The 26698-nt window shown below is 42.3% G+C and overlaps 1 protein-coding gene across 1 annotated transcript in view; it reads left to right on the top strand.

Annotated features, from left to right (window-relative positions):
- The window catches only part of C10H1orf87 (chromosome 10 C1orf87 homolog), a 77014-nt gene extending 73339 nt beyond the window's left edge, over positions 1-3675 (top strand). Inside the window, exon 11 of the mRNA XM_027944894.3 lies at positions 3515-3675. Coding sequence (XP_027800695.2) covers positions 3515-3675 — 161 coding nt within the window. The remainder of the gene's footprint in view (positions 1-3514) is intronic.
- Positions 3676-26698: the final 23023 nt, after the last annotated feature.

Below are 26698 nucleotides of genomic sequence, written 5' to 3'. Positions count from 1 at the left end.
TCTGGAGAAAAGATTAGAAGGTTATTGACAGAACTCCAAGTCTGTGTATTCACGTCAGGACTGTGAGAGTAGCTATGGGTTCCAAACAAAAAACAAAAATTAAAAATTAAAACCAAAACCTGAGCAGATAGAAAACCCATTGCTAAAGCTATAAATGCTGACTTCATGGTGACCGATGATGTATCATAAACTTAGCTGCTGAGAGGCTCCCCAGAGATTGGGACCTTTCTCATAGGAACAGAATGGTTCTGAGGAAAAGCCGAGCTTTGTTGACTTTGGAGACGGATTCCAACAGCTTTGAAATGCCTTTCTCATGGCCTCTTCACTATTTATGCCTGTTTTCCCTGTTTCTATGAAATTCATTAGTTCCTCAACAGCCAAGGAATGTGTCAGCCCAATCTGGGATCATCTACAAGTGTCTTTAATGAGGAAGGAGGATTAACTGAGGTCATTCTGCTGGTTTACTGGCCGCAGGGTTTAGCAGACCACTCGGCCCCTTCTACATGTTGAACAGATGACACCTACTTTGCCCACAGATGAATCACTGTTCTTTATTATGTGCAAGGAAATATGTAGGCCAGAGTGTTCTTCATCCAGGATGAAGACAGACCATCCATCATCAAATCAGTGTTTCTGGGAACCTACCAAGCTTATTCTCTAATGGGGTTTGTCAAGAAAATAGCCTTGAGGAGAAGGAATAAGGAATGACTATGAATAACTGGTCTTTTTTTTTTTTTCCTAAAGAAAGAAGAGTGGTTGGGATAAATGTCTGAGCAAATGGTGCACTTGGAATTTGCCCAGAGAACCAAAGGCTACATAGAAAATATTTTAAAGTTCAAGGAGGCAGAATGCCTTAAAGGACATTCTCGGCATGGGCTTGCACTGTGCACACACTTCATGGCTAAATTCTCACATCTAACACATGCTGAAGGGATTAGCACTCTTATTTACAGAGGAGGAACTCAAGCTTAACGTGATAAAATCATAGCCACTAGGAAGTTGAGCCATAATTCAAACCCAGCTCTCTGTGACTTACCGCTACAGCCAGCTTTCATGATGTGCTGGAAAGAACATGAGGATTCGCTTATTTTTCTTTCATCAGAAGATTAAAATTCAAGACCAGGCTCCACCAATTGTCGAGCCCTGAAAACTAGTCACTTACTCGGAACCTATTTTCTTATCTATAAATTAGAACTGATAAAAATAAAACATACCTCCCAGATTTGAGAAAGGCTCAAGTGAGAGAGAGAAAAAAATAGAAAGTTCTTTATAAATTTTAAAACAAAGTGGATATTGAAGAGGTTCTTCTTGTTAACTCTTTCATTTTGTTTCTGGCTGAGAAAGGATAGCTTTCGGACACTGAGATGAATTGAAGGTGACATTTTATGCAGCCATTCTGGCCATCCTCTAATGACAGAATGGAGAGAGAAAAATTTCTGAGTGGACTTTGGTTTGACACTAGCAATCTTTTACCAATGGCAAAGCTTAGAAGGTAGAAAAATACCACCGTGATTCTGACATGGAACTTTTCATTTTTTAATTAAAATACAAACTGCATGTTACATATTCTAGTAACTTTTTCATATCAAAATTCATCTTATGTGCTTTAACTAGTATTGATATCATTATTATAATTTTCCTATATGGTATTTGCCATCAATAAATCTTATTAATATGGACATATACTAAGAAGTTAATATTTTATTGGATTTCACAAATTTTAATTATCCCTATTTTAACATTGAGGAAATGAGGCTCAAACATCAAAGTAACTTCTCTAAGGTCTTACAGTCAGAAACTTCCTCCATAGCCTTACATTTCCAGAGGAAGAGTATAGAAAATGTCTGGAAGGAACAAACCTAAGCAGAATTGGAAATAGCCAACCATTCCAGAGAATTCCAAAGAGAAAAGAGATTATTCAAAGTTTGGGTCATATTGATTCCTAAATATATTCCCTGAAATGTGAAGATGCATATTGCAGGTGTCAATGAAAATCTTTTAAATATCTTTTATAGGGACAAAAAATACATCACTTGAGTTTTGCTCTTTCCCACCCCCTTTGCCTGTACAGACTATTAAGAGCAATTATAACATTCTTTCTCAAAGAATCCAGAGGCAGTGCCTTGTTCATTTTGTAGCATTGGCCTATACAAAGAAGGAGATTCAAATAGTCTAGGACAATCAAATAGGCTAAATAGACAACACACAAATCAAAACAGACTGGACAGTAAACTGGAATGGAATGAATAGAACAGAATGGGTGACATTAGAACTACCACTCTGTAGCCCACTGTTAAGAATACCCATTATGGGGCTGGGGATGTGGCTCAAGCGGTAGCGCGCTCGCCTGGCATGCGTGTGGCCTGGGTTCGATCCTCAGCACCACATACAAACAAAGATGTTGTGTCCGCCAAAAACTAAAAAATAAATATCAAAAATTCTCTCTCTCTCTCTCTCTCTAAAAAAAAAAAAAAAAAAAAGAATACCCATTAGAAGCTGGGCACTGTGACATATGCCTGTAATCCTAGCTACTTAGGAGATAGAGGCAGGAAGATCACAACTTTGAGTCCAACTATGGCAACTCAGCCAGACCCTGTTATAAAATGAAAATAAAAAAGGGCTGTGGATGCAGCTCAGTGGTAAGCACTTGCCTAGCAAGTCCAAGGCCCTGGGTTCAACCCCCTAGTACTACAAACGAAAGAAAGAAATAACCCCTGCGAGTAATTGAGAGGGGAGGTTTAAGCCCAGCAGTCCTGGCACATAAAAATATGAATAGTACTTGGTAACTTAAATTGGGATGACAGCCTTCACCACTGCCCATGTCAACTGGGCTAACAATGCCTTGCTACAAAGTGACCACGGCACTGCCTCTGGATTGTTTGAGGAAGAATTTTGCAATCACTTATAACAGTCTGTACAGGTAAAGGGAATAGAAGAGAAACATGCAAGGGATGCACTTTTCATTCCTATAAAAGGTATTTAAAATCTTTTCATTAACACTTGTATCATAAATCTTCACAGTTCAAGAAATGTATTTAGGAAGCAATCTCTTCTCTCTCATTCCATAGTGTGGTGTAGTGGTTAACCTTGAGCAACCTTAGGCAAGTGACTTTGTCACTCTAGGCCTCAGTTTTTCCCTTTGTGAAATGGGTGGTTGTGAGGTTTCAATGAGTCAATATTGGAAAAAACTGTTTGGAACAGTGCTTGGAACCCAGAAAGTTCTATATATAAATATCAGTCATGATGTTTACTGTCTGCATAACTTGTCTTCCAGATCAGGAAGTTTCCAGAGGTAACATCATTTCTCTAGTCCTCTCTGTTCCCAAGGACAGTACCCATGCATATCCAGGAATATAAATAGTTTTTAAGGTGTCACTTGATTTTTAAGAGGCTTATGGTTTCAAAATACTAGCATTTAGTGTCTACCTACAAGTTATTCAAGTTAATGTATATCTTTCTCTGTTCTCCTCTTCCTCTTTAAAAAAAACCTCCACCCATTCCAATCCAATCACAGGAGTTCTGGAGAAGGAACGAGCCAGACGCCTCATTCACAACTACAATCTCATTTACAACCTGTCCCTGAGCCCTCGGAAAATCGACCAGGCCTTGCGGAGATTCCGTTCTGGAGAAAATATGCTCTTGGAGCCAGCACTGCGGTACTTAAAGGAGCTATGATAACAAGCCCATATTGTGTGAACAGATGTTTCTCTTATCTCCCTTCTTACCCAGACACATCTTTCTCCCCAGCCTGAGAGCAATGGTGAAGGCTTTCTAGGAGTTGAGGCCATTGCAGCTATGGTAGATGCTTTTGACCAGCTCTTGGATTCTGGTTTTTGATGCTTGCTCACGTGCAGTTCTGCATGATCAGAGAAAACCAGGTTTTCTGTTCTGATGTGGCAAGAACCCAACTACTTAAGATGCTCATATAATAAAACTTATTAATATGACATGTATGATATTTTTTCGACATTGGTCATCAAACTGTTTTTGCAAACCTCACTGCTCCGTATAGCAAAAAATACATGCCAGATGTAATTGATTCCTGAAGCACCTGGTGCATAGTAGACATAAGTACATCATTTTTTGCATGGATAAATAGGCCCTACCCTAGAAGCTATTCTAAGAAGAACATACTAACATTATCTTAATACTAAGCAGAAGAATAACTTCAAGCAAGGCTTTCTGAACAAGCACAGTATCTTCTACAGTGCAAAACTAGATAATATAATGTTGTCTCTAGGGATATTTCCAAGAGTCATGGTTAGAAGGGTTGAGAAAGGACTCCTGAGACAAAAGATTCTGAGAATAGGTAACCTCTTCTGCTCTCCTGAGTCAGGAAAACCAGGTGAAACATTCTACCAGTTCTCATAGTTCTATCCTGAAAATTCCCCAGAACTATCCCCCACCCATGTAACCCACATCACAGGTAACTAGGGGTTGTTGAAGGAACACCAGCTTGGGACTTCAAAAACAAGTTGCCTCAGCTCATCACTAACTCAGTGGGACCTGGATACTGATCTTCAAATCAATATGGGGGAGAGGAGGACGAGTTAAGTCAAGGAGAAAAATCAAACAGAAAAGTCTCTGAGCTTCTCCCTTTATCAATTTTAAATAGTGGTGTCATGAGCAACCTACTAACAAAATTTCAAGAACAAAACCATTTGAACTCACTAAAATAAATGCGTTAGTTTTTATAATCCTTGCATTGTCCATAAAAATGTCTCTTGAGATGCATTGATCACTCTCCTATCATTCTAGAATCCTTGGACCTGCTCACTGTTTTTAGGTCAGAAGAGTAAGTAAACAGACATGACTTTCACATTCTACAAAAATGCCAAGTGAGAAAAATTAGAATACTAGGTCAAGCAATTTAATATACACTGGGCAACTACTGTGTGCCAGGAACTTGATGTATTTTGTTTCCTCCAATTCTGACAACTCAATAAGACAGATTTTTACAGCCTCATTTCACTGATGAGGAAACAGAGACCCAGAGAAGAGAAAGGTAAGAAAGCTGTTTAATTATGCCAGTTAATAGTCTGCAGAGGAAGAGAGCCTGGAGAGCACTGGAAGAGGGCAACCTAAGCATGACTTGGTACCAACTTCATGTCCGAGGAAAGTGGGCTGGATAGGCCGTCGGAGTCAAGGGAGGCCCTAAACATGAAATCAGAGTTATTAAACTAACTCAGAAGGTCCTCAAAAGTGGTGATTTTACCCTGCCCAATTCTTTATGTCCAACATAAATACAGTTGCTGCTCTTTGGCCTCAGCACCACCGAGCTGCACAAATGGAGGGCATTCCACTTACATGGAATGCAGCACAAGCTCTGACTACATTTGATGACCTGTAATCCCAAAGTGATGGCTAAATGACTATTTCTATAAGCCGGACAGCCGCGGCCAGACTATGATCCTCAGTGACCCATTGCCAGCTGTACTTCCACAGCAAACAGAAAAAAAAAAAAAAAAAAAATAGGCCTGATAACAGCCCATATCCTGCACTTTGCACTTAGGAGCTAGAAGCCTCAGCAAGTTGCTGGTCTCCCTGAACTTTAGCTTCTTCATCTATAAAAAGGGAGTTGTTAACCCCTGTTCTCAGGAGGATTATAAACACTGAAAGCAATGCCGTTTGGACACTTCCTTGTAGTGTAGACATGCCATTCTTTTCTTTTGTGTATGCATGTGTGTTACTCTATCATTGAATTATACTCCCAGACCCTGGATGTACCTTTCTTTAGTGGCTGAACATTCAGGAAGGTTCAAAAAACTTTGAACAATTGTCTGTGTGAAAAGTCCTAGAGAGACCAGACCACTACTATTGCAAAAACACATTTTGAGATGTATCCTGTCCTTCTATTTCCAAGTGACAATTGCTTGTGAATCATCTCCTGTCTAGAATTCTCCACTGCTTTATCCCCATGTGTGTGTGCAGGTGTATGTGTGTATGTGAGTTAAGCAAAACACATTCTGACACTTGTGAAAATGGTAAATCAGCTTTTATTCAGAACTATCACAATAGGTATAGGGACTACTGCAACAGCGTCTACAGTTGGGAAGAAATACTGGGCTCAATTCCAAATAAAACAAAGAAAAGTGAAAATCTATAGACATGAGAAGCAGGGCACAGGGATTGTTGTATGGAAAATTACTAAGATGAAGAATCAGTTGTGAGAGGGGATTCCAACTAAAACTACCTGACAGGATATCTGCTGAAGCCAGGCCAGGATGATCAGACCCCACCAGGGGGGGAAGTAAGGTGAGTAGACTTTAGTCAAGAAGAGAATCTTTGTCAGTGTGTATGTGCATGCACATTTGCAAGACTTACACATTGCTAAAGTACGTACTCATTCCTTTTTCCTCTGAGTAAACATTAAAAGAACCAAAATTATTTAACTTAAGTCACAGAGAAAACTGTAGCTATCAAGGGACAATGTGACAACTGAGGTTATATGAGGCCTGGCTATGAAGCAAACCACTGTCCCAAACAGGAGCATGTTATGAAGTCATTATGCTTTAGTCACTGTGACTTCTATGCTGGGACTTTGTGGGTTTGCTTATGAAAAAATCCATATTATATCTTTTGTTTCTCAGATAAGTGGAACTTTGTATACTCCCCATGGCTGTGTCATTGTGAGCTTCTAATAAATGCTGGGTAGGAAAGTCTGGAATCTTGGGGCTTCATCAGCTACCTCTGGCAGAACTTTCTCAAATAGGGGTTTGCATGCAGTGGCCTTGCTAACCTACAGCAGGCCCTGGAGAGACACAGAATGAACTGTGTGTGCATTAATCTTCCAAGAGCCTCAGCCTTTAAAGATGGAAAAAGCACAGAAAGAGGACAGAGAAAGGAACTCACAGGTAGGCAGACTTTCCCACTGTGTAACCCTGAGCAATTCACTAACTACCCAAGAGCACCATTCATATCAAATGAGATAATGCATGCAAATTGCCTAGCACTGTAACTGGCACATGGACATGCCCATAGTGACAGTCTAGTATATTTTATTCTTACGTGGTGTTTCACTTTTTACCCCATTCAATGTGCCAAATCATTAAGTGCATTTTCCAGGTACAGAACCTTCCAACCAACATATAGCTCATTGACTATAGGATCCCAGAGATCAGAGAGTTTCCCACATTCCTGTTCTTCATTCTCCTACCTGCACTTACTCCTCATAGTAAACAAACTAGGTTGGTGCTACTCTGCCCATTGTACAGATGAGAAACTGAGGTTCACAGTAACAGATGTGGTTGCCCATGATCTAATGGCTAGTGAGTGACTGAGCCAAGATTAAAACCCAGCTGTGCAGGACTCAGAGTCCAATACCACCATGAAGGTCGCAGTTAAAGCAAATAACCCACAGAATTCTCATTAGTATGATCTATCTCTCCCTCAAGTCTGGAGGTAAATTCAAGCTGGAATCAAGATCTTCCTCTCCGTCAGTCACCCAGCATAGAACCTGGATTCTGCACCAAGAGCACACCTGGTAAACGCCTGTTGAATGGAGTTCCCACAGGAACCTTTTGAAAACCCTGCTACCTTTCTGTCCTCTTCCAATTCTCCCAGCTCCTGTGCCACATCTGGTTGCTGGAATAAAAGATGCCTTCAGAATGCTTTGATGATCTATTCATGTAACCAGAAGCACCTCGGTAGAGATGGCACAGTCCAAAGAGTTTGCTAAGTGCTCGCTGCTGACTCTTCAGAGGAATTTCCCAAGATCATTAAGAGAAACAATAGCAGGGGGTTGGTATTCTAATTGGGATCAGAAATTGGACAGCTTTGGAGTTGGCCTGAGAACTGTGAGGCTCTGAAAACAAATGCATGTCTTTCTTCCCTCTCTCTCCTCACTCCCCCTCTTGTAAGAGCCTTTCAGCTACAGTTCCAATGCTCCTTAGCAACAAAGGCGGGGTGCCCAGAGCCTGGGTGCCTCCGGAATGCCAGCCATTCCCCTCATTAGCATTGAGGGGCCTCATCTGCCTGCACAGTTGGCCACGGGACCATGCAAAAGGCAAGTGGCTTGGGGGAGGCCCAGCATTTAGCGTGGTTTGTTGGGAAATGGGAAACCTTCACAAAAGTTTCCAAACAAAAGCCATCAATATTATTTGTGAAGCCATCAGACTGCCTGGGTACAATATGGCTCTGACTTGGCCGCATGCTCTCTCCCCAGGTTCTGTGCAAAGGCACAACAGCACCCCCACCCCCAGATGTATCTCCATCTCCAATGCCATCCTGCTGGAACGTCCCTGCCCCCCTCTCCTGTCCTGTCTCTCTTCAGACTCAGTTTTTCCAGGTTGGACAATGGGTGGACTCCAACTGGCAGTGGGGGTGCCCAGAGGAGGAGAGTTAACAAAGGGTAAATGGTCAGATGGTAGGACAATCATGAACAGATGGCACTGTGGGGAATGGATTCCAGACAGATTCACAGGCAGACTGAGCGCTGACAAAGGCCGAGCGAGACTTATTTGGTGAAGTGCAATTGGCACTCGGTACCAAACCCTTGCACAAAACACACCCGCCCCTCTCCCACACAATCTCCTCCACTTAGAGGAGGGAGACATGGATCCCAGATTCTGTCTCACTGGAATCCCAAAGTACCGGTCAGTAGACTAGTCCCTGGAAGATTACAAACAGCAAAGCTATTTTTCAGTGTAGAACCAACCCAAGCAGAGTTTCCTTCAGCTTCCCTGTGCTTGGATACCTTTAGTGATATGGCTCTCACTACTTATGATCTTGTCCTCTCCAGACAGCTCCGATTTGTTCTTCTAAAATCAGTCTCTCTTTTAACCTCTTCTCTATCCTCCCTTGTGGTCAGAGAGAATGTGAAGTTTGATGGATGACTGTAAAAGCAATGACAATACTAGCCCTGTGTCTGGCCTTTGTAGACATCAGGGCTAAACACTTTTAAAACCAAATGAAGAAGGAAAAGCAAAGAGAGAAAATCTTGTTTCTCACCTACAGAACTGAATCAAGTTGGGGAAGGAGTTAAGAGGGGAGGAAAATATAGGGGGACAAATGTATAAGCCAGTATATTGGTTTGCTAGGGTGACTGTGACCAAGTACTACAAACCTGGTTATTTAAACAACAGAAATTCATTGTCTCACTGTGGGGGAGCTAACATCAAGGTGTTGGCTAGGTTGGTTCCACCTGAGGGCTGCTAGGGAGTCTGTTCTGTGCCTCTTTCCAGCTTCGTGTGGGTTTTGGTAATCCTTGCTGTTCCTTGGTTTTTAGATGCATGACCTTGGTGTCTGACTTCATCTTTGCATGATGTTCTTTTTGAATGCATGCCTACTTCTGCATCCAAATTTCCCCTTTATTATTAGGACACCATCATTGAATTGGGCCCTCCATAAGGACCGCATTTTAATAGATCACCTTTGCAAAGAGTCCAGTTCCAAATAAGATTGTATTCTGTGGTGCTAGGCATTAAGACTTCTACAGATATTTTATGCTGGCACACAATCCAACCTATGACAGCACAGAGAAATAATTGTACCGTATGGTAAGCACTTTCTCAGATTTTCCATGGGAAAATGAGCACACAATAGAAGAATTAAATGTCTCAACCTGAGTGGCTCTGTGGGATTCTCCTGGGGGAGAAGTACTGGGCTCAGCTAGCATGTTGTCTTTTGCCAGGTAAGTGAACAGAGATGATCTTTTCAAGAAATGGAAAATGTATGCAAGCCACATAAGTCTCTTTTCCACCTGACAGTTTTTCAAGATTTGTTCTTCTGTTCCTACACACACGAACTCCCCAGGGTGGACATTCTCTCCGAATTCCCAATCCCTCCATAAGCCAGGATTTAGGATCCTTTCTTCATGATGGTGCTGTCCCCCAGAAAGTATTAAACACAAGGATCCAGGATGACTGAGAACAGCCCTGGGTGAACAGATCTGACCTTAGACACTCACAAGACTGGAAATATAAATCCTTTTTCATGATGAGTTACTGCCGACAACTGATGTGTGTGATTCTTGCCCGAAACTGAAGAACAAATCCACAGGACCTTACAGTATCTGGACCCCAAAAAGCTGAGAATATTGTATTATTTTTCAAAATGGCTATTGTTCAACATTTGTTTTCTCTCCCTGAGGAAAATGTTCACACCCATTGATTTCAGACGTGGCCAGTAACTTGTGACTTTTCTTTCAGGCAGAGAAATGTCAACTCCACCTGATTAAACCCCATTTCATTAGTAAATCTGGATACAAGGGACACAGAACTCCCAAAAGTAGCTCTGAAGAACATCGTGCAGTTCTTCTCTGTTCTTTTTCTTCTTCGACAAGCCAGACATCTCTCTATTAGGATCCAAAGTAATGACAACATGGATCAGAGTAGAAGTCAACACCATGGACTCGTCATGGACGTGAACATAAACAGAAATAAGCCTTTGAACATGAACAAAAAAATAAGCCAGTAAGAATGCAAGACCACTTGTTAACATTGCAAAACTTACTGAGGTTTATTTATGCACACCCTGGCAAGCCAAAGAAAAGGGGGCATAATTCCAGAGAGAGCCCTTTATATTCTGCAGAGCATCTATACTCTTCCGGTTCTCTCTCTCCGGCTCCTTCATGGAGTGTATATTTCTCCACCAAAATTATCAGAGTTAGCCAGCTGCCTACCAAATTTCACTCTTTCTCTTCCATGAAGGGGAGAAGAAGGTAGAAAGCAGTTGTCCAGCAAGGCTACATTTCTCAGTTCTCCTTTATCTAAGCTTGGCTTTTTCAAAAGGTCTCACCAGTGGAATGTGAATTGAGGTAATATCCAATCCTTCTTCGCCGCATACTTTAAGCAGTAGCTGGCTTTTCTCTATTCTCTTTGTTTTTCTATCCTGTCCTTAAGGACCAAAACCATGTGAATCTTCATGGATTTTCTGATATCAGTAGGTGTTTCTCAGAGTGTGTTTCCTGTAATGACAAGGCCAGGTGATAATTCCAGACACTTGCTCCAAGTTCTAGTAGGCTTGGGAAACATCATGTGCTGTATCCCTTTCTCACTGATGAGTCTCAATATTCAAGGCACAATACAATAAAACTGAAACCAAAGTAAAAAATACTCTTACTCTCATTTAATATAAACATATTTGACTAAAGTACTTTTTATTACCAAATAACTTTTTAGCCTATCTCATAACAAGTGTTTTATACAAGGCACTGTGGGAAATGCTGTCTTGGGCACCCCAATCTTCCACCTACCTACTGCACTTATTGACCCATCAAATGCATATAAAGCACACAATATGTCCCAGATCCTGTGCCATCAAACTCCAGGGTCCTTAATAGGATATCAAGTAATCATGAATAATTGAAAATGGTGACAGAAAACTGCATATTAACTAAATAAGACTAACTGCAGCTTAGCTAACATCTAAACAGAAATAAGCATTTCGTTGCACACCTTTGTCTCACGACGACCCATCCCTCGTGCCTCATTTAACATCACCCCTTCACTTTTGTTTCACATGGATAAGTGTCTGCTTCCTAAAGGTCTTATGCAGATTTGAGGGATTTTGCATTTGTACGTGCAATTGTATTCTTGCAATATCTTTTTCTCTCCTTTTTAACTGTGACATCTAAATCATCTGTACTTTGGTAAATCATTTGTACCTTGCTGTACAAAACTTTCCATAACCCGTATCCTGACCTACTACTTTTACCTCTATATGTACAAACTCTGAAACTCAAACAGTCCATCCCAATTAAGTGTCACAACTACTCCTATGGGGGCTGACCTTGGTTAACACTCCTTACTCAGCACTGGTGACACTTGCCCTTCCGTTCAGCATGTGGGAGAGAGAGTGAGAAAGCACAAAGGCAGGAGGGAAAGGTACTGTGCTCTTTTCAGAGCTGGGATTGGGAAAAAGAATAGCAGAAGTTATAGATAGATGGGTTTTGATGCAATTTCCAAAAAGCATATGAACCATCAGAACCAATGGACATGACTACTTGTCTGTGCTATAGGATTGGTCACTTCTTGTCCTTAGAAGCACTCAAGAGGGACAAAAATCTGTCCATGTTAAAAAAAAAAAAAAAAGATTGGTGGTTCTTTCCACATGTTAGACATTATGGATGATGGAATATTTTGGTTTGGAAGAATCTCTGAGAGGTTGCCCTATTTTGACCACCCAGTGGCAGAAAGAGGATTTACCCATAGACTGGATTAGTTTTCTCAGGTCTTTTGTGCCATCATCATACTTATAACCACACTAACAGCTTTACTTGAGGCCCAGCAGTTCCTGTTTAGATAGAGTCTTGCCATTTCTCAACCAAACCTTAAATAAAGACCAGTGCTTAATGGGAGCTTGCAGAGCCTAAGATCCAATCTACCGTATGCCTGTGGTAGGAGCAAGTGGGGCTCATTATTCCCCAGACCTCCTGGAGGGATTGACTTCTGGCCAGGTCAACTATAATGGCCAACGCATTATCCAGGGCATGTTTCCAAGTATGTCCTCTGTCCTCAGAAGAGCACACAAAACTGGTCAAGGAAGGAGTGGACAACAAGAAGAACGATGACCATTTGCAGATGAGGATGCTGAGATGAAAGAAGTTCTGTAACTTTCCAAAGGTACAAGAAGAGAGAGACAGATGAGAACCTGCCTTCCTTCTACAAAGTTCTCAGTGACCATTCCTTGGTAGACTTGGCAGTCTTGCTGTATCCTGACTTGTTACCCAACTTCCAGCAGCAGGTTCTGCCCGTTGCAAGGGCCAGGCAAGCAGGTGAGAGGAACATTGGTCCCACATAGCAGGCAGCTCTGGGGATTTGTTTCCTGCTACCACATGGTTCACTGAACCTAGGAGAAGGGGAGGGAACTCGCGAAGTATTGCACGTGTGTTGCAGGCAGGTTCTCTGATCTTACCTAACACCTGTGGCAGCCCTCAGAGGTAGAAATTAGTTCTGCTTTATGAATGAAGAAATGAGTCTTAGCAAAAGTAGACTTAAAAAGACATATTCCCAAGTCCAAATCCTGCGGTGACTCTGCCCTTGGCATGGAGGGAGCCATTATGGCCTGAATGTGGCTTCTTTCTGAAGCTTCTACCTGAGCTTCTTGAATCAGGGGTTGGAAAAGAGGCGCTCAGCCTTTATATTTCTCTCTTTTTGTATTCAATAAATATTTTCTGAGCACCTACCATGTGCCACACTTCAGCGAATAATTTGAATGGATTTCCAAAGCTATGTCCACATTTCCTTGGTAAGGTTCTTACTCAAATTCTACTGACTTACTTGGACTCCCTTCCAATACTGAGCCTCTTCTGGAATTGATCAGTTGGTAATATCTCTCCATGGCATTTAGGGGGTTAGGAAATATGTGTGTACTCCCATTTACCCTTCTTCTGGCCCAGTCTTCCTCACTCTGAGAATATGACTCAGCCAACACCATGTCCCCTCAGCCCCTTCTAGGATCCCACCAATGCATTAGTAACCTATTCCTATCTAGATAGTTTGGTTATCTGTTGATCTGAGACCTTCATAAATACTGCAAACAAGCCACACAGATGCTTTAAAAGGGATCATTCCTCCTATCCATCTGTCTGTTCATTCATTCACTCATCAGTCTAACATGTACAAATTCTGCACTGTTCTTGGTGCTATGCTGAGTACCATCACACAGCAATGAGCAAAGCAGAGTTCACAGTGTGTTCCTGAAGGCAGACACTGAAGCTATGGGATATGTGAGAGGAAATCAGAGTGCTCTGTCTAAACAGAAGGCTACATGGCTTGGCTTAGTAATAGGACCATAGCTATTGTCAGAGAAGTCTTCCTAGAGAATGACTGAGCCAAGTGTTGGCAAAGGAAAACTAAATGGCTAGAATGGGGTGGGATGTGGGATTGGGAATGACTTTTCGTGATAGAACAAGTGAAATGAATGATGATCCTACAACACCAATCCACCCTCTGTAAACTATGGTTACATACATGTATGATGTTCCAGGGGAAAGGGGTGGACACAGGGTCAGACTTGAAGGCCTCTAAATGCCCTTCTAAGACACCAAATAAAGGGGACAGGATGGTGTTGATGGCCAGAGGAATGTTTAATTATTCAGCAACCATTTGGTGAAACAGAACAGCATTAGGGAAAATCCATGACATACTACTTGTGTGACTTGGAGAAATCATTTCATGTCATTAAATTTCTGTATCTTTATCTGTAAAGCAGGCTCTAAAGTGTCTACTAAGCAGGATTCTCATAAGGTTTGGATATAAGAGACAGAAAGCACTTCACAGAGTCTAACTCTAAATAAGTCTTCTAACAGTGGCCATGTATTTTATAATTCTCGTCTTCTGTAATACCCTGATCACAAAGGGAACTTGCAAAGTGAATGGTCTTCTTTAGGAAGAGTTTGAAGGGACCATGCCATCAGCAGAACGGCTTCAAGGGAGTCACTGACACACACGAGTGAATAATTTATGTGTTTGGACCCTTTAAAAAGCCCCATTATTATTCCTTCTCCCCATCTCACAATGATGCTGATAGCTGCAACACATTGGTTAATTTCATGGCCCTGTTGTGAATCTTACGATATTTCATCCTCCTAATTCGAAATATTCATTCCAAGTGGTTCCAACTTCACAAATAAATAATTCCTGTTGGAAAATGGAGTTTTTCCATCTGCCCAGCCCATTTTCCATCTGTTCTTACAAGCTCATGGCAGGACAGAGCTGGGTCGTGAGGCCCCGTTGATTAGTCCTGATTTAAGAAGGAATGGCTTTCTCCCAGATGCATTAGTGATAAAGATTGGTTTCCACTGTTATCAGTTACTATGTTATGAGACAGTTTTAAAGACCTGGAAGTGGATTGAAAAGTACATGCTAGATAGAAGGAAGGAGAGAAGAGTCACACAGGCTTAGCTCCTACTATAACAGGGTTCTAGAAACTACCCACCCCATACATGCATCATTTCATAAGACAACAACCCAACAGGTGTATATGATGATGTTCATCTGACAGATGACAGAACTGAGGATCAGACAGGCTTAAATATTTGCCTAAAGTCACATACTTCATAAACAGGGAAGCTAGAACTGCTTCCAAACCCCAGTGTCTTTCCACAACATGAAATTCAAAAGAGCACTGTGCTTTTTGAATGGGAAGTACACTGGCAAAGGAATTGTGATTTTTTTAAATAACCATGTCACATTATAATGGAAGCTTATCCCATGAATTAAGGATGATTCTCCTTGATGAGTCCTTACACTGGCACAGAGCTAGACAAAAATGAGCCACTTCTAGATAGGATCACTGTACAAAGTCCTACCTTCTTGGAAAGAGATGGGCTATGAATTGGGAAACTTAGGCTCATCATCTGGATCCCAAACTTGTTATCTTAATGACAAGGGCAAATTACTTAACTGTGAAAAGTGTGGCTTCTTGAACTAGAAGGTGATGGTTTATGTTGTGTTGCCTCTTGTGTAAACTTCACAAGGTCTGAGAAGACACAGCTGTGGGGATCACAGAAGAATATAAAAGGGCGTACAGTTTGACAATAATAGGGTTCTGTGCAAATATGAGATGACATTTTATCTTCTATGCCTGCCTGCAACAAGGAGCTTGCATCAGAATATAAGTCTATGTAACCCTTCCTTCACTGAAGAAGTCTGACTACAAAAAAAATTATTATCTGAACTAAATGGTGTATTCAGTGATACAGTTGATTTACTTTATCACAGATGGAGCAAACAGCCTATGGACCCATGCCAGCTGTGGCCCACATGTTTAGTCTTGCTATCTGTAACGCATTGAAGAATGTAGATGGCGTGAGCATTGAAGCCAGAATGCCTGGGAGTGAAGTCTCAGAAGACAGTTTGTGAGCTTCATATGACCTTAATCAAGTTACTCAATCTTAGTTCCCTCTTCTCTAAAATGGGGTTAACAATGTTAGATTCATAGGGTGATTGTGAACATGAAGTGAGAATACATAGGAATTCTTAGGACAGGGTCCAGGACATAATAAACATTGAAAGAATGCTATTTATGATTCTCCCAAAGCATCTGTCCTCCTGGTCCACCACAGTGTGTGCATTCCCACCACTAGAGGGTGTGACTGCTACCACAATCAGGGAGGTTGTGCCGTTGTCTTCTAGTGACTACAGAGCAGAGATACTTCAAACTATCCCACAGTGCACAGGATCACTCCCCAGAACAAGGAATTTCCGAGCTCAAACACAAATGGTGCTGAGGTTGAGAGCTTTGCATTAGAGTCAGATCAAGATCTAATGACAGATTTTAGGCTAACCTAAACTTGTGGTTTCATAGACCATCTTTGAGATCATATGGTTCAAATGTGTTTTTTACTTAAAGTAAACCTTTGGGGGCAAAGACTTGCCTTCTCCCTCTTATGTTGGCAATAAAAATTACCTTTCTGTTTATTCTATCCTTCAATCATTGTTCCTAAAAGCACATTCCCCAGATTGATTAGACCCAAGGTCAAGGACATTGGGCTACCAAGTAAAAGAGGTAAAACTGTAGTCCATATTTCTGGGTGCAGTAGCCGAGACTCAAGAAGAGGAGAGGCCAGTAAATCCCAGGGTATATGCAGTGCAGAAACCAAACTCCACATGTCCTGACCACTCACCCCCAGAGTCTGGCATAGAGAAGGGAGGCATGCAGGAAATATTATAATGGCAAACAGCCTGCACTTTGACTTGGAAGCAAAAGACTTGGGATTCAGTCCTGCCTAATAAAATAATGTTAATAAAAGGTACTTACCACAGTGAACAGCTTTTAAGATAAGTGAGACCCAAACTGCAAGTGCAAGCTGTTATTCATGATTAAGATACAGACTTTGGAACCAAAGAGTTTGGGTTCAAATCTTAGCTCTGCCAATTACTAGCTGTGTGACCTTGGGGAAGTCACCCAACTTCACTTTGCCAGTTTTCTCATCTCCAAATAGGCATAGTAATATTATTACCTATTTCATACTATTGTTGTGAGAATTTAATACAGTAGTATACATAAAGTGCAAATAGAAAAGGTCCTGGCTCATTGCAAGTTTTATGCAGAATAGTATAGCTCTTATTGTTAACTGTCCTTTGCCCTTCTGCTTCTTCCTAATGCAGTCAAAAAGGCAACCAAATTTGTTAACTCTACAAGAGCCAAAAAGAGACCCACTTGTTTTCTCCCAAATTCTGTGATGGTATCTTCCTGCCAAATATTTATTCGGATTAGGAGGCAACAGCGCCCTCTGCTGTTCGAAACTGAAACAGTAACATCACCCCCTCTGGAGGCTTCATTAACATTCTGTCCTTCCTGTCCTGCCAATCTTGCCTTCTGAAAATGCGCTTCCTATACTGATGAAATTGCTTCTGTGTACTAATATCATCAGTGAGGCATTTTCCTAAGCAGCTGACTCATGACTTTTTTTCTTTCTATCAAAAGGAACCATCCTTCTAGGCTCCAGTTAGAATTGGAATAGCTGCCTGTTCTCCAGTTCTCAGTAGGAAGCAGGGCTCTGGACCCCCCAATCATTGGAGTAGTCACTGGGCATTCTCCCCACCTGGGAGAAGCAGCAGAATTGGAGCATTATGACAAATCGCTCCCATCTACCAATCACTTTGTAACATGGCTGTTTTCAAGGTAAACTCATTTGTCTTGTTGAACAGATGGCAAGAAAAAAAAAAAAGATGGAGTTTTTTCTCTATGTTTCTGACTTCCTTCAAAAACTCTATCTTAGGTTCAGAAGGGGGCAAAAAGCCTTTTTACACAGACAGGGCTACACAGACTGAGTAAAGTGGTGTGTCCCTATTTTCTCAGAAAGGAGACTAGCATTCATTGAAAATCTGCTATGCCAGGGTACAGGGTACAGTTGAATAAGAGAAATAACTTCTCGTTATTGTTAACTTCTCATTAAACATAGTAGGGCAACTATGGTTGAAGACAGTTAATTGTATGTTTCAAAGTAGATAGTAGAGAGGAGTTTCAATGTTCTCAACACAAAGAAATGATAAATGCTTAACGTGATGAATATACCAGTTACCCTGAACTAATTATCACACAGTGATCTAGATATATAGAAATATTACACTGTTCTCCATAAATATGTAAGAGTACATCAGTTAAAATTTTAAAAATACATATATATTTTTAAAAAAGAAAAGATAACCTACCATGCAGATATTTTAACAAAGTATTATATTATTTCATTCATCCTCACAACAGCCCTATAGTCTTAAGTTTACTGTGCCCAGTTCCCATTAGAAAGCAGTGCTCTGAAGCCCCAATCACTGGAGTCACTGGGCTGAGGCTGATGCAGGGGCTGAGGCTGTGAGAGCCTTGAGAATGTGAGCCCAAGGTCACAGAAGTTTACAGCACTAGAGAAACTCCAAGGCCAAGGCTCCCCTATGCCACATTGTCTCCCAGAGATGCAAACTGTGGTTGGAGACACTGTGGTCTGAGATTGGGAGATCATACCACAAGAGACCAGAGAGAAGGTGCCCAGGAAAAGGGCACCTCTATTCCCTGTTCATGAGGAGCTTCTCAAGGGCCTAAAGTGGGAAACCTTTCTCATTCTTCCCAGGATAAATCCTTAGTCATCAAAAGGGACTCTGAGTCATCCAGGGCTGTCTAAAACATGAAAAATCTACTAAGTAATGGAATCTACTGAAAAAATTCCACCAAGTATTTGAAAAAGAAATAATATCAATTCTATGCAAACTCTTCCCAGAATATAGAAAAGGAAAAAAGTACAGAACTCTAATTCTACCTGAATATCAAAGGTAAGAAATATACACATTGACACCCTATAAATATACACTCAAAAATCCTTAACAGAATATTAGAAAATCAAATCTAAAAATACATTAAAAATTTAATACAAAGTAAAATTATCTTGGGAATGCAAGGTTGGTTCAACATTCAAAAATCAATCAAAGTTATTCACTTTATCAGTAAGCTAAAGAAGAAAAATTACCTGCAAAGACAGAAATGATAGAGTCTGGCCCTGGTATTCTCCAAATAAGAACCCCTAGGATGAGACATCCCCAAGGTCACAAATTACTGACAACTCTAGATCCAGAATCCATCCCTCCAGAATACAAAGCTATATTGGGTTGTCCCTCATGCAAGAAGCCACACAAATCTGTAAGTATAGAAGGAAAATAACACATTCTTCCTTCTCAGCTCTTCTATAGCTGGAATTGACATGAGCGAGTGGGAGCAAGATGATTCTAGTCCACCCATGCTAGAAAATTCCTGAAGTTCGCAGGAAAAAAAAAAAAAAGCATGACATTGAAGGATGAAAGTCAGGCAAACTGCAAATAATGAAAATGCGATATAAGAAATCTACTTCATAATTTAAGAAACACAAGCTTGTGGCTCTTGGAAAATAATAGTGAAACTAAAGTGTTCCATTATTTTTCTCCAGGCAAGTTTCCAGTAGTTCTTTCCCTTGAAAACACTTTCACATTTCCCTCCCCAAAACATATAAAATCGCATCTCTTTTTCTATCTCTTCCTTTTCTTGGTTCAGAATTCCTGTGTCGGGTGTATACAAATTCACTCTGAAGCAATAATCAACAACAAACTAGTCTCGGATTCAGCATCCTCCAGGTGAATTAGAATTTGGATATGCCTTTTCTCCATGCATTTCCCTTTTGAGGTGGTTTAATTTGTTTTTGAGTATTATTGTTTAAAAGGTACTCAAACAGCCAAGGCTTCCAATTATCTCATATTTCTAATTTACAGACAAGGAAAGTGTAGCTCAGGGGATAGGTAAGTTTCTGCCACTCTCCTAACTGTCCGACAAAGCCAAGAATCTGGACCATGCGGCACGGTATACAGAAGTATTATGGCACTCAACCCAACTCACTAGTGACACAAGGAAATCTGTAAACCGGGGCCTAAAAATAGTAATTATTTAATGAGTTCTTACTGTGTTCTGTGCACTGAGCTACAAATTTTTCTTCAGTATCTTATTTAATCCACAGAGTCACCTGGTGGGGTAGGTGTGATTATCCCCATTTTATTAAAAGATGAAGCTGCAAGAGGTCATTGAACATGACCAGAGTGATGCATAATCAGTAGGTAATAGACTCAGGACATGAACTTAGGCCTGAGGCCAAAACCTGACCTCATAACCTTTGCACCTGACTGCATTCTGGAAAGTCAAGGGTCCTGAAAGAAATACAAATGGGCATGCTGTGGAGTTAAGTATGTGGTGGGAGCTGGGGTGTCAGGAAAGCAGTTGAGAACTGAGCACGTATGTTTGCAGGAGGGTAAATCAGAGAGGACTGTGCAGCACTTGAGCGACAATTGACAAATAGGATTTGGAAAGTATAGAGAATGAGAGATGGAACCCAGGTTTCTAGGTGGAGGCTGAGGGCAGGAAAGGATCCTTTGTATGCACATGATTACAATTTTTGGGGGATGGAGGACTTGGTCACTCGGTGTTAGGATCAGGTGCAAGGTGCTTTGCAAGAAATATGATACCGATGGTGAAGAATGGAAGTTTGATTTCATGTAATTTTTCATACAAATTAAAGTCAGCCTTATTCTTATGAATGCATTGGTTATTACACTCAAGAAACTGGCATTCTCTTGGGAAGATAAAGCAACAAGCAACTGCAGCACAGCAGTAAATTCTATGAAAAGGGGTAGGAACAAAGCGGTCCTGACCACGGGGCTATAATTGAGGCATCCTGGACAGTGATGCCCAAGCAGAGAACTGGTTGCGGTGATGCCCACAAGACAAAGGACGGGGTTCTTTAGCAAGGAGTTGATAGCAAGGACAGCTGTGCCAAGGCCCAGACGGGAGAGAGCCCTTACGTAGCTTGTTTGGGAGGCTGCAGGTGTTAAGTACGGCAGAAGAGGAGAGAGCAGGTGGGAATTACTAGCATGGGAGGCCAGGGAGCCTACACGGGGTCAGCTCCTGATGAGACTGTGCACCGTGTTAAAAAGAGTGTGTAGTAAGGTGCCCTGGCCCTGCACGGGCTGGCTTCCCATTGCAGTCAGCAAATCAATTACTCCCTCCACCGACTTTCGCCTTGTGTATTTAGAATGCATGGAGTTCGCCTGCCAAACATCTGCTCTCGCTATTAAGCATGCCATGGTAACCATTGCACTCCCGTGCGTCAGCGCCACCAGGATTGGTAATAATCACAAGTGTCAAAAACGAGAAAGAATGGAGAAGGAAAGCTGTGCAAAATCCAGCGGCAAGATGATTGGGCTGGCAGCTCCGCTCTGGGGCCCCGCCAGCTGCACCTTCTGCTGCCCCTGTTGGGGGCAGGGGAATTGATGCAGCTCTGGCCTCCTCTTGCCCCTTCTGTTGATCCCTCTCCCTGTATTATTCATCCGCTGCTTCCACCGACATTGGAAAATGCGCCGTGCCTTTGCCAGAACAACATATGTGCCCCTGCGCCATTGTGTGTGATAGATAAACCCGCCAGCGCTACCCAGACCCAGGGGCCCTCTGGGTGAAGACCCCGCGTTGACTCAGGCAGGCAGCACGGTGTCCTGGCAGGGGTGCAGTTCTGAAGACAGCCCTGGCTTAGGATTTCAGTGTGGCAACGTCACAGCCTTGAGACCTCGGCAAACCTCTCAGGCTCTCACCGCCACCACCACCCCTAGCCTGGCGGTGAAGCCTGGGTGGAAGGCGTGTCTCTAGAGTGACTTGGGGGCTGAGCGAAATGGAGGGGAGAGCACAGGGCCTTTCACAGAATCAGCGGTCAAGGGTAGGCTACTTTGGTTTTCTTTTTAATTGAGCTCTCAAAGAAAATTACAAGGCACCCTGATGAGAACCTTATTCAATTACTGAAGTTCCACGACTGTAAGGTAGACATCGCGATCCCCATTTTACAGAGAAAAGCACTGAGGCTAGGAGAGGTTCCCTGGCTCCGCAGAGTGCTGGAGCTGGGGATGGCAGGCCTAGCTCCCGCTGCCTGCCACACCTGCAGAGGCTTCGCACGTTTAGCAGGACTCTCTTTGTTGGTATTATTTGTAAGTTCTAGTTCTGCTGCTGGGGCCACAAAAAAAAAAAAAAGAAAGGGGCGGGGGGCGGAGGGAGAGTCTATTTCCTCTTCCAAACAAAAGCCCTTCAGAAAGGCAGAGCCAGCTCCCACCGCCCAGTCTTCTTTGCAGGGACTAATAGGCCCCTGGGCATGTTAACCTCCTATCACTTCCCCTAAGGGACCCTCCACCCTGGCTGGAGCCTGTCTCAGAGGTCGGTCTAGAAATCCGTGCAGTGGGAATGCAGGGGTAGGGGTTATGTCTCCCTTTCCAGCCCTACGTGTCACTGCATGTGGGAGCACACAGAGTATCAGAACCTGGAACTGGTAGGGTTGGTGCCATCAACCCAAAAGCTCTGCGTCTGATCGCCCTTCTGCCTTTCAGCGGAATCTGTCTCCAAGCCAGAGAGCGGTAACGTGGGCTCCTGCGCCCTCTTGTGGCCAGAGAGAGAAATCTACGGGAAATGAGAATCAGGTGGACCGGGAAGAATGGGAGAAAGCCACTGATTGCCACTGATTGTCTTTGTAAAAACAAACAAAACAAAAACACACGTCCTGGCAGCCAGCGGCCGTTTGTTTTGGTCTCTTGATGCGTTGGTGTGAGATGGCCCATATCCCTGCAGCCATCTGTAGGTAAGTCTGCTGCTATTTCTCATGTCAACCTGGAAAGAGTAAGTGTGAGTCCTTTCCCCAAGGCCTGACTTTAGTAAAATCTCACTTAGCAGGCTTATCCCCACTGTTCTTCCAACTGTGCTGAGGCCATAAAGAGAAAGTGTGTGTGTAAACACCTGGGCCCAAGCATCCTAAGACATGCTCCCTCCCACCTCTGCTCCATCAGTGAGGACAGTGAAGAATATGAGAGCAAGGAAGGGTACACCTGGGGCAGTAGTGGGCAATAGCTAAGAGCATGGCGAGATCTGTGCGCCCAGGGTTGCTGAAATACCCACCACTGGTCCCACTTCCCTGCTTTATGCAAATGTTATCTGGGAGCAGTTCTTTCTCTACCAAAGCTCACTGGGGTATTGATGAAGGAGGTGTCATAGGTCCCTCCCTTCCTAATAGTCATTGAGTTCTAACATACAATTTTCACCAGATGGATTTCAGCCATCTAGTAGACTCCTGAGGGACTGAGCTACAGGATTGCTGTGCTTCTGTAGTGAACTATGAAATAGAAAAAGAACTAGCATCAAGTACCCTGCAGTGCTGAACAGATACAGTGCTGACACCATGATTTTCTTCTTTCATTGGCTTCAACAAATCAAGAATGAATACAGAATGTGGAGTTTTTAATTGCTGTCCTTTAGTAGCCTTATAGGTAAGGGAGCCTGTGTGTAGGAATCAGACTCAAAAATTGTAGTTGTCTCAGCTCTCAGACAGGATTATAGAGGGACAGCTATCCCTGATTAAACCTCTTCGGTTTATCAATGTGTCATGAGCCACTGAGTTATAGTCTTGGTTGTAGTAGCTGGGAGAAGAACATGGCCATCATAAAGATGGCCCAGAATGGCTGCCTTGGTCATCTGTGTGCTCATCTCCTTGGTTAGACCCTTCACACCTGTCTGCCATTTCCAAAAGTCCAGTCTCTGACTGATATTGTCACTGTCTATGGAACCAATGGTGGTAAATGAAGCTGGAATGGCCCACAGCTCTGCTGGAATACCTTCCCTCTTGCAAAATCCCCCAAAGTGATCACCAGCTTACACAACTTGCTGCTGTTTTGGCTAGTGCCATCTCTCCTCCCTGGATCTCCAGGCTCTCTGAGCACCCACGAGCTGGCTGTGCTAGGAGGATCCATTTACTGGTGTGTGTGGAGGGGAGAAGGAGGAACAAGAGGAGGAAAAAAGAGTGAAGTAAGGGTGACTAGACCAAAAAAGACAAGAAATGGGGAGGAGGAGAGTAACAAGGAAGAGAAGAAAAGGAATGATGTGAGAAACACAGCTATAAAATTATTCCAAATATTTTCATCTGTTACCATTCAAATATTCTCAACTGTTCTTTGATTGACAGTTCAGAGATTTTTCTTTTTCTTTTCAGTAATGGGGATGGAAGCCAGGGCCTCAAGCATGCTAGGCAAGCACTCTACCACCCAGCTACATCCCCAGCCCTGGGAGATCTTTTTGAAACCAATGCTTTTTGGAGAAGGAAAGAAGGTCGAGCACCACAAACGTTTTTATTGAGAACTGTGGTATTAGTTTCAGATAAGCTATATCAGGTTTGTCTTTGTTGTGTTAAAGTTATATCTGCAGATGGAGATCCCAGGGCAAAATGACCAGCACTGCTGCCTGTTCACATTCCACTTGTTCAGGAAAACAAAGAATGATTCTTGCAATAGGAGTTTGTGACACCATGATCTGGGGAAATCTTGGGGACATGAGACATACTAACCTGACAGGCTGGCAGATTGTCTAGCAGTTTGTCTTTCTACATGCATTGAAAAAGCTTCATCTTCAATCTTGATCGCAGTACACAAATGATTAGATTTCTTATTTATAGGGAATACTAATAAATTAGATTTTCTAGTCTGACTAAAAGACCAATATTTTAATATTTAAAATAGCATAATCCCTCCATGTCCACACCTAGGATATCCCATTTCTCCTTCAGCAATAGGAACACGAAATGAACTTTGCCCCATACTTTAGACACAAGAGGCAGAGGCTTTGCTGAGTATGTTTTCCATCTCATTCAAAATCAGAGCCCAGAAAGCCCAGACTTGCACACAGATACACACTCAGAGGCGGCACACACAAAGGCCAGAATCGGCTGCAGGAGGCAGATAACAAGGCAGGTGCAGGCAAGCAGAGGCTGCCACAGCCTGGGAAGGAGACGCCAGCCCCTCGAAGCCCTTGATAACAGAATCCCCATCCCTGCTGCTTGTGGGAGGCCATGTTAATGCAGCTTAAGGGTTATTTTCTCCTTTAAAGAATAGGTCGAGTTTTAAAACCCCATCTTCTTCCAGCCGACAAGCTCATGCTTTGCCAAGCTCTGTTAAACACTGACTCATTGGAAAGGAACAGCCCTTTCCAAAGAGGAAATTGGATGTATATTTGTGTAAACCTCCTTTAAGAGGTTTGCATAAACCCCTTGTGATTACATGGCCTGGAGATTTGTTCCTGGCTTTGTGGATCCTCCAGCAAGAGCTTTCTTTCATGGTTATCTCAGCTCATTCTTAAAACTCGTGTAAGCTTTTGTATCTGGAGTTCTCAGCCTAAACCAGAAACTGCATCTGCTCAAAGGCTAACTGGCTCAGAGATGGAGGCCAAGGTCATATTTCAAGGGGAGTAAAAAAGGGAAGCTTGGGTGTACATTGTAAAAGCAAAATGACTGGTGTGGGGAGCAGTTTTGCCTGAAGAGCTTAGATTTCCTTAATCCAAATAACTTGTGCTTTCAACCACCCACCCCGACACAATCTGTGACATGAAGGCTGTGACTACATAATGAATAAACCACCACCCAGAAAGTTAGAAAGAAATCAATCAAAGGTGTTTGGTGATATGGATAGAAGTTTATGTTGCTTCTTTTTTCCCTCCAAAATGATTTCAGCCAAATAAGTTGGTGTGTGAAGACAGCCAGAGATAGCCTTCGTTTTCCTCTATTACCAGTCACCCTTTTGCAAAGAGCATTTGCAAATCCAAATGCTCTTTGTATTTTTGTTGTTTGTTTGTTTTTTGTTTTTAATCAGCCCCACTTGAATCTTTTCTGGTAAAACCTACTTAGTCCCTACCTGCCACCATTGAGTTGTCACATTTGCACTTAATACATGAGATATGTCATTAGAGTAGAGCACTATAATAAACAGAATATCACTTTTGAAGTCAGAGATGTGTCTGTCTTTGGTTCCTAGCTCTGCTATTTGTCAGCTGCATGATCTATCTGCTCCTCAGTCTCTAGGTCTGTAAACTGGGCCCAGTAGGAATGAGAAATATTTGAAGCCCAGGGCTGCTGTGCTGACTCAATGAAACAATACAGTAAATACTTTTAAGGTACCCAGAACAGAGCCAGCCTTTCATAAATGTTTTTATGAACAGATGATGAAAAGAATTCCCTGGGAGCCCTTTCAAAGGAGGAAAAGTTGAGGATAAAGAGAAGAGCTGTAATGAGAGGTTGATTCACCATCATAAAAAGACTGGGTTGAGTTATATTACCACCAGACTGAGAATCAATCTTAATAAATATAATTTCTCTGTGCCATTATCTTGCTCCTGGACCAAATAATGATCAGACAGCAACATGCAATCTTGTCCATCACCACACTTCCCAAATAAATCAACCCTGCATGATATGTGTGTGTGTGAAGATATTCACTTCCCAAATAAATCAACCAAAAGCATGATTTCACAATTTACACAACTAACACCAAATCATGTCTCATGATCCTCAGAATTCACATATGTTCCTGGACCATCACATCAAGTTCATCACAGCTCTCTTCTGCCATTCCACAGATCCCAGAACAGTCACACACAGCAGGCACAGAGAAGAAGCATTTGGAGATGGGCAAGTTGTCTAGACAGAAGCTAGACAGAAGTTGGACCAATCTGACAGTTGGTGACCACTCATTATACCATTTATTCTGTGTCTTTTCTCACAAATGTAATAAATCTCTTCTTGTGTTGGTGGCATGCAGTTGGAATAATCAGCCTTCTGAACTCTGTTCCATATCTACACTCACTCTCTAGTTGATTTCATCGATCTGTGGGTTTCTGTATCACCTACATCTAACATTTCCCAATTTATATTTCCAACCTAGCCCTCTCCTCTGGC

Source organism: Marmota flaviventris, chromosome 10 (assembly GCF_047511675.1).
Source record: "Marmota flaviventris isolate mMarFla1 chromosome 10, mMarFla1.hap1, whole genome shotgun sequence".
Lineage (NCBI taxonomy): Eukaryota > Metazoa > Chordata > Mammalia > Rodentia > Sciuridae > Marmota > Marmota flaviventris.
This window is presented reverse-complemented; position numbering and strand designations above follow the sequence as displayed.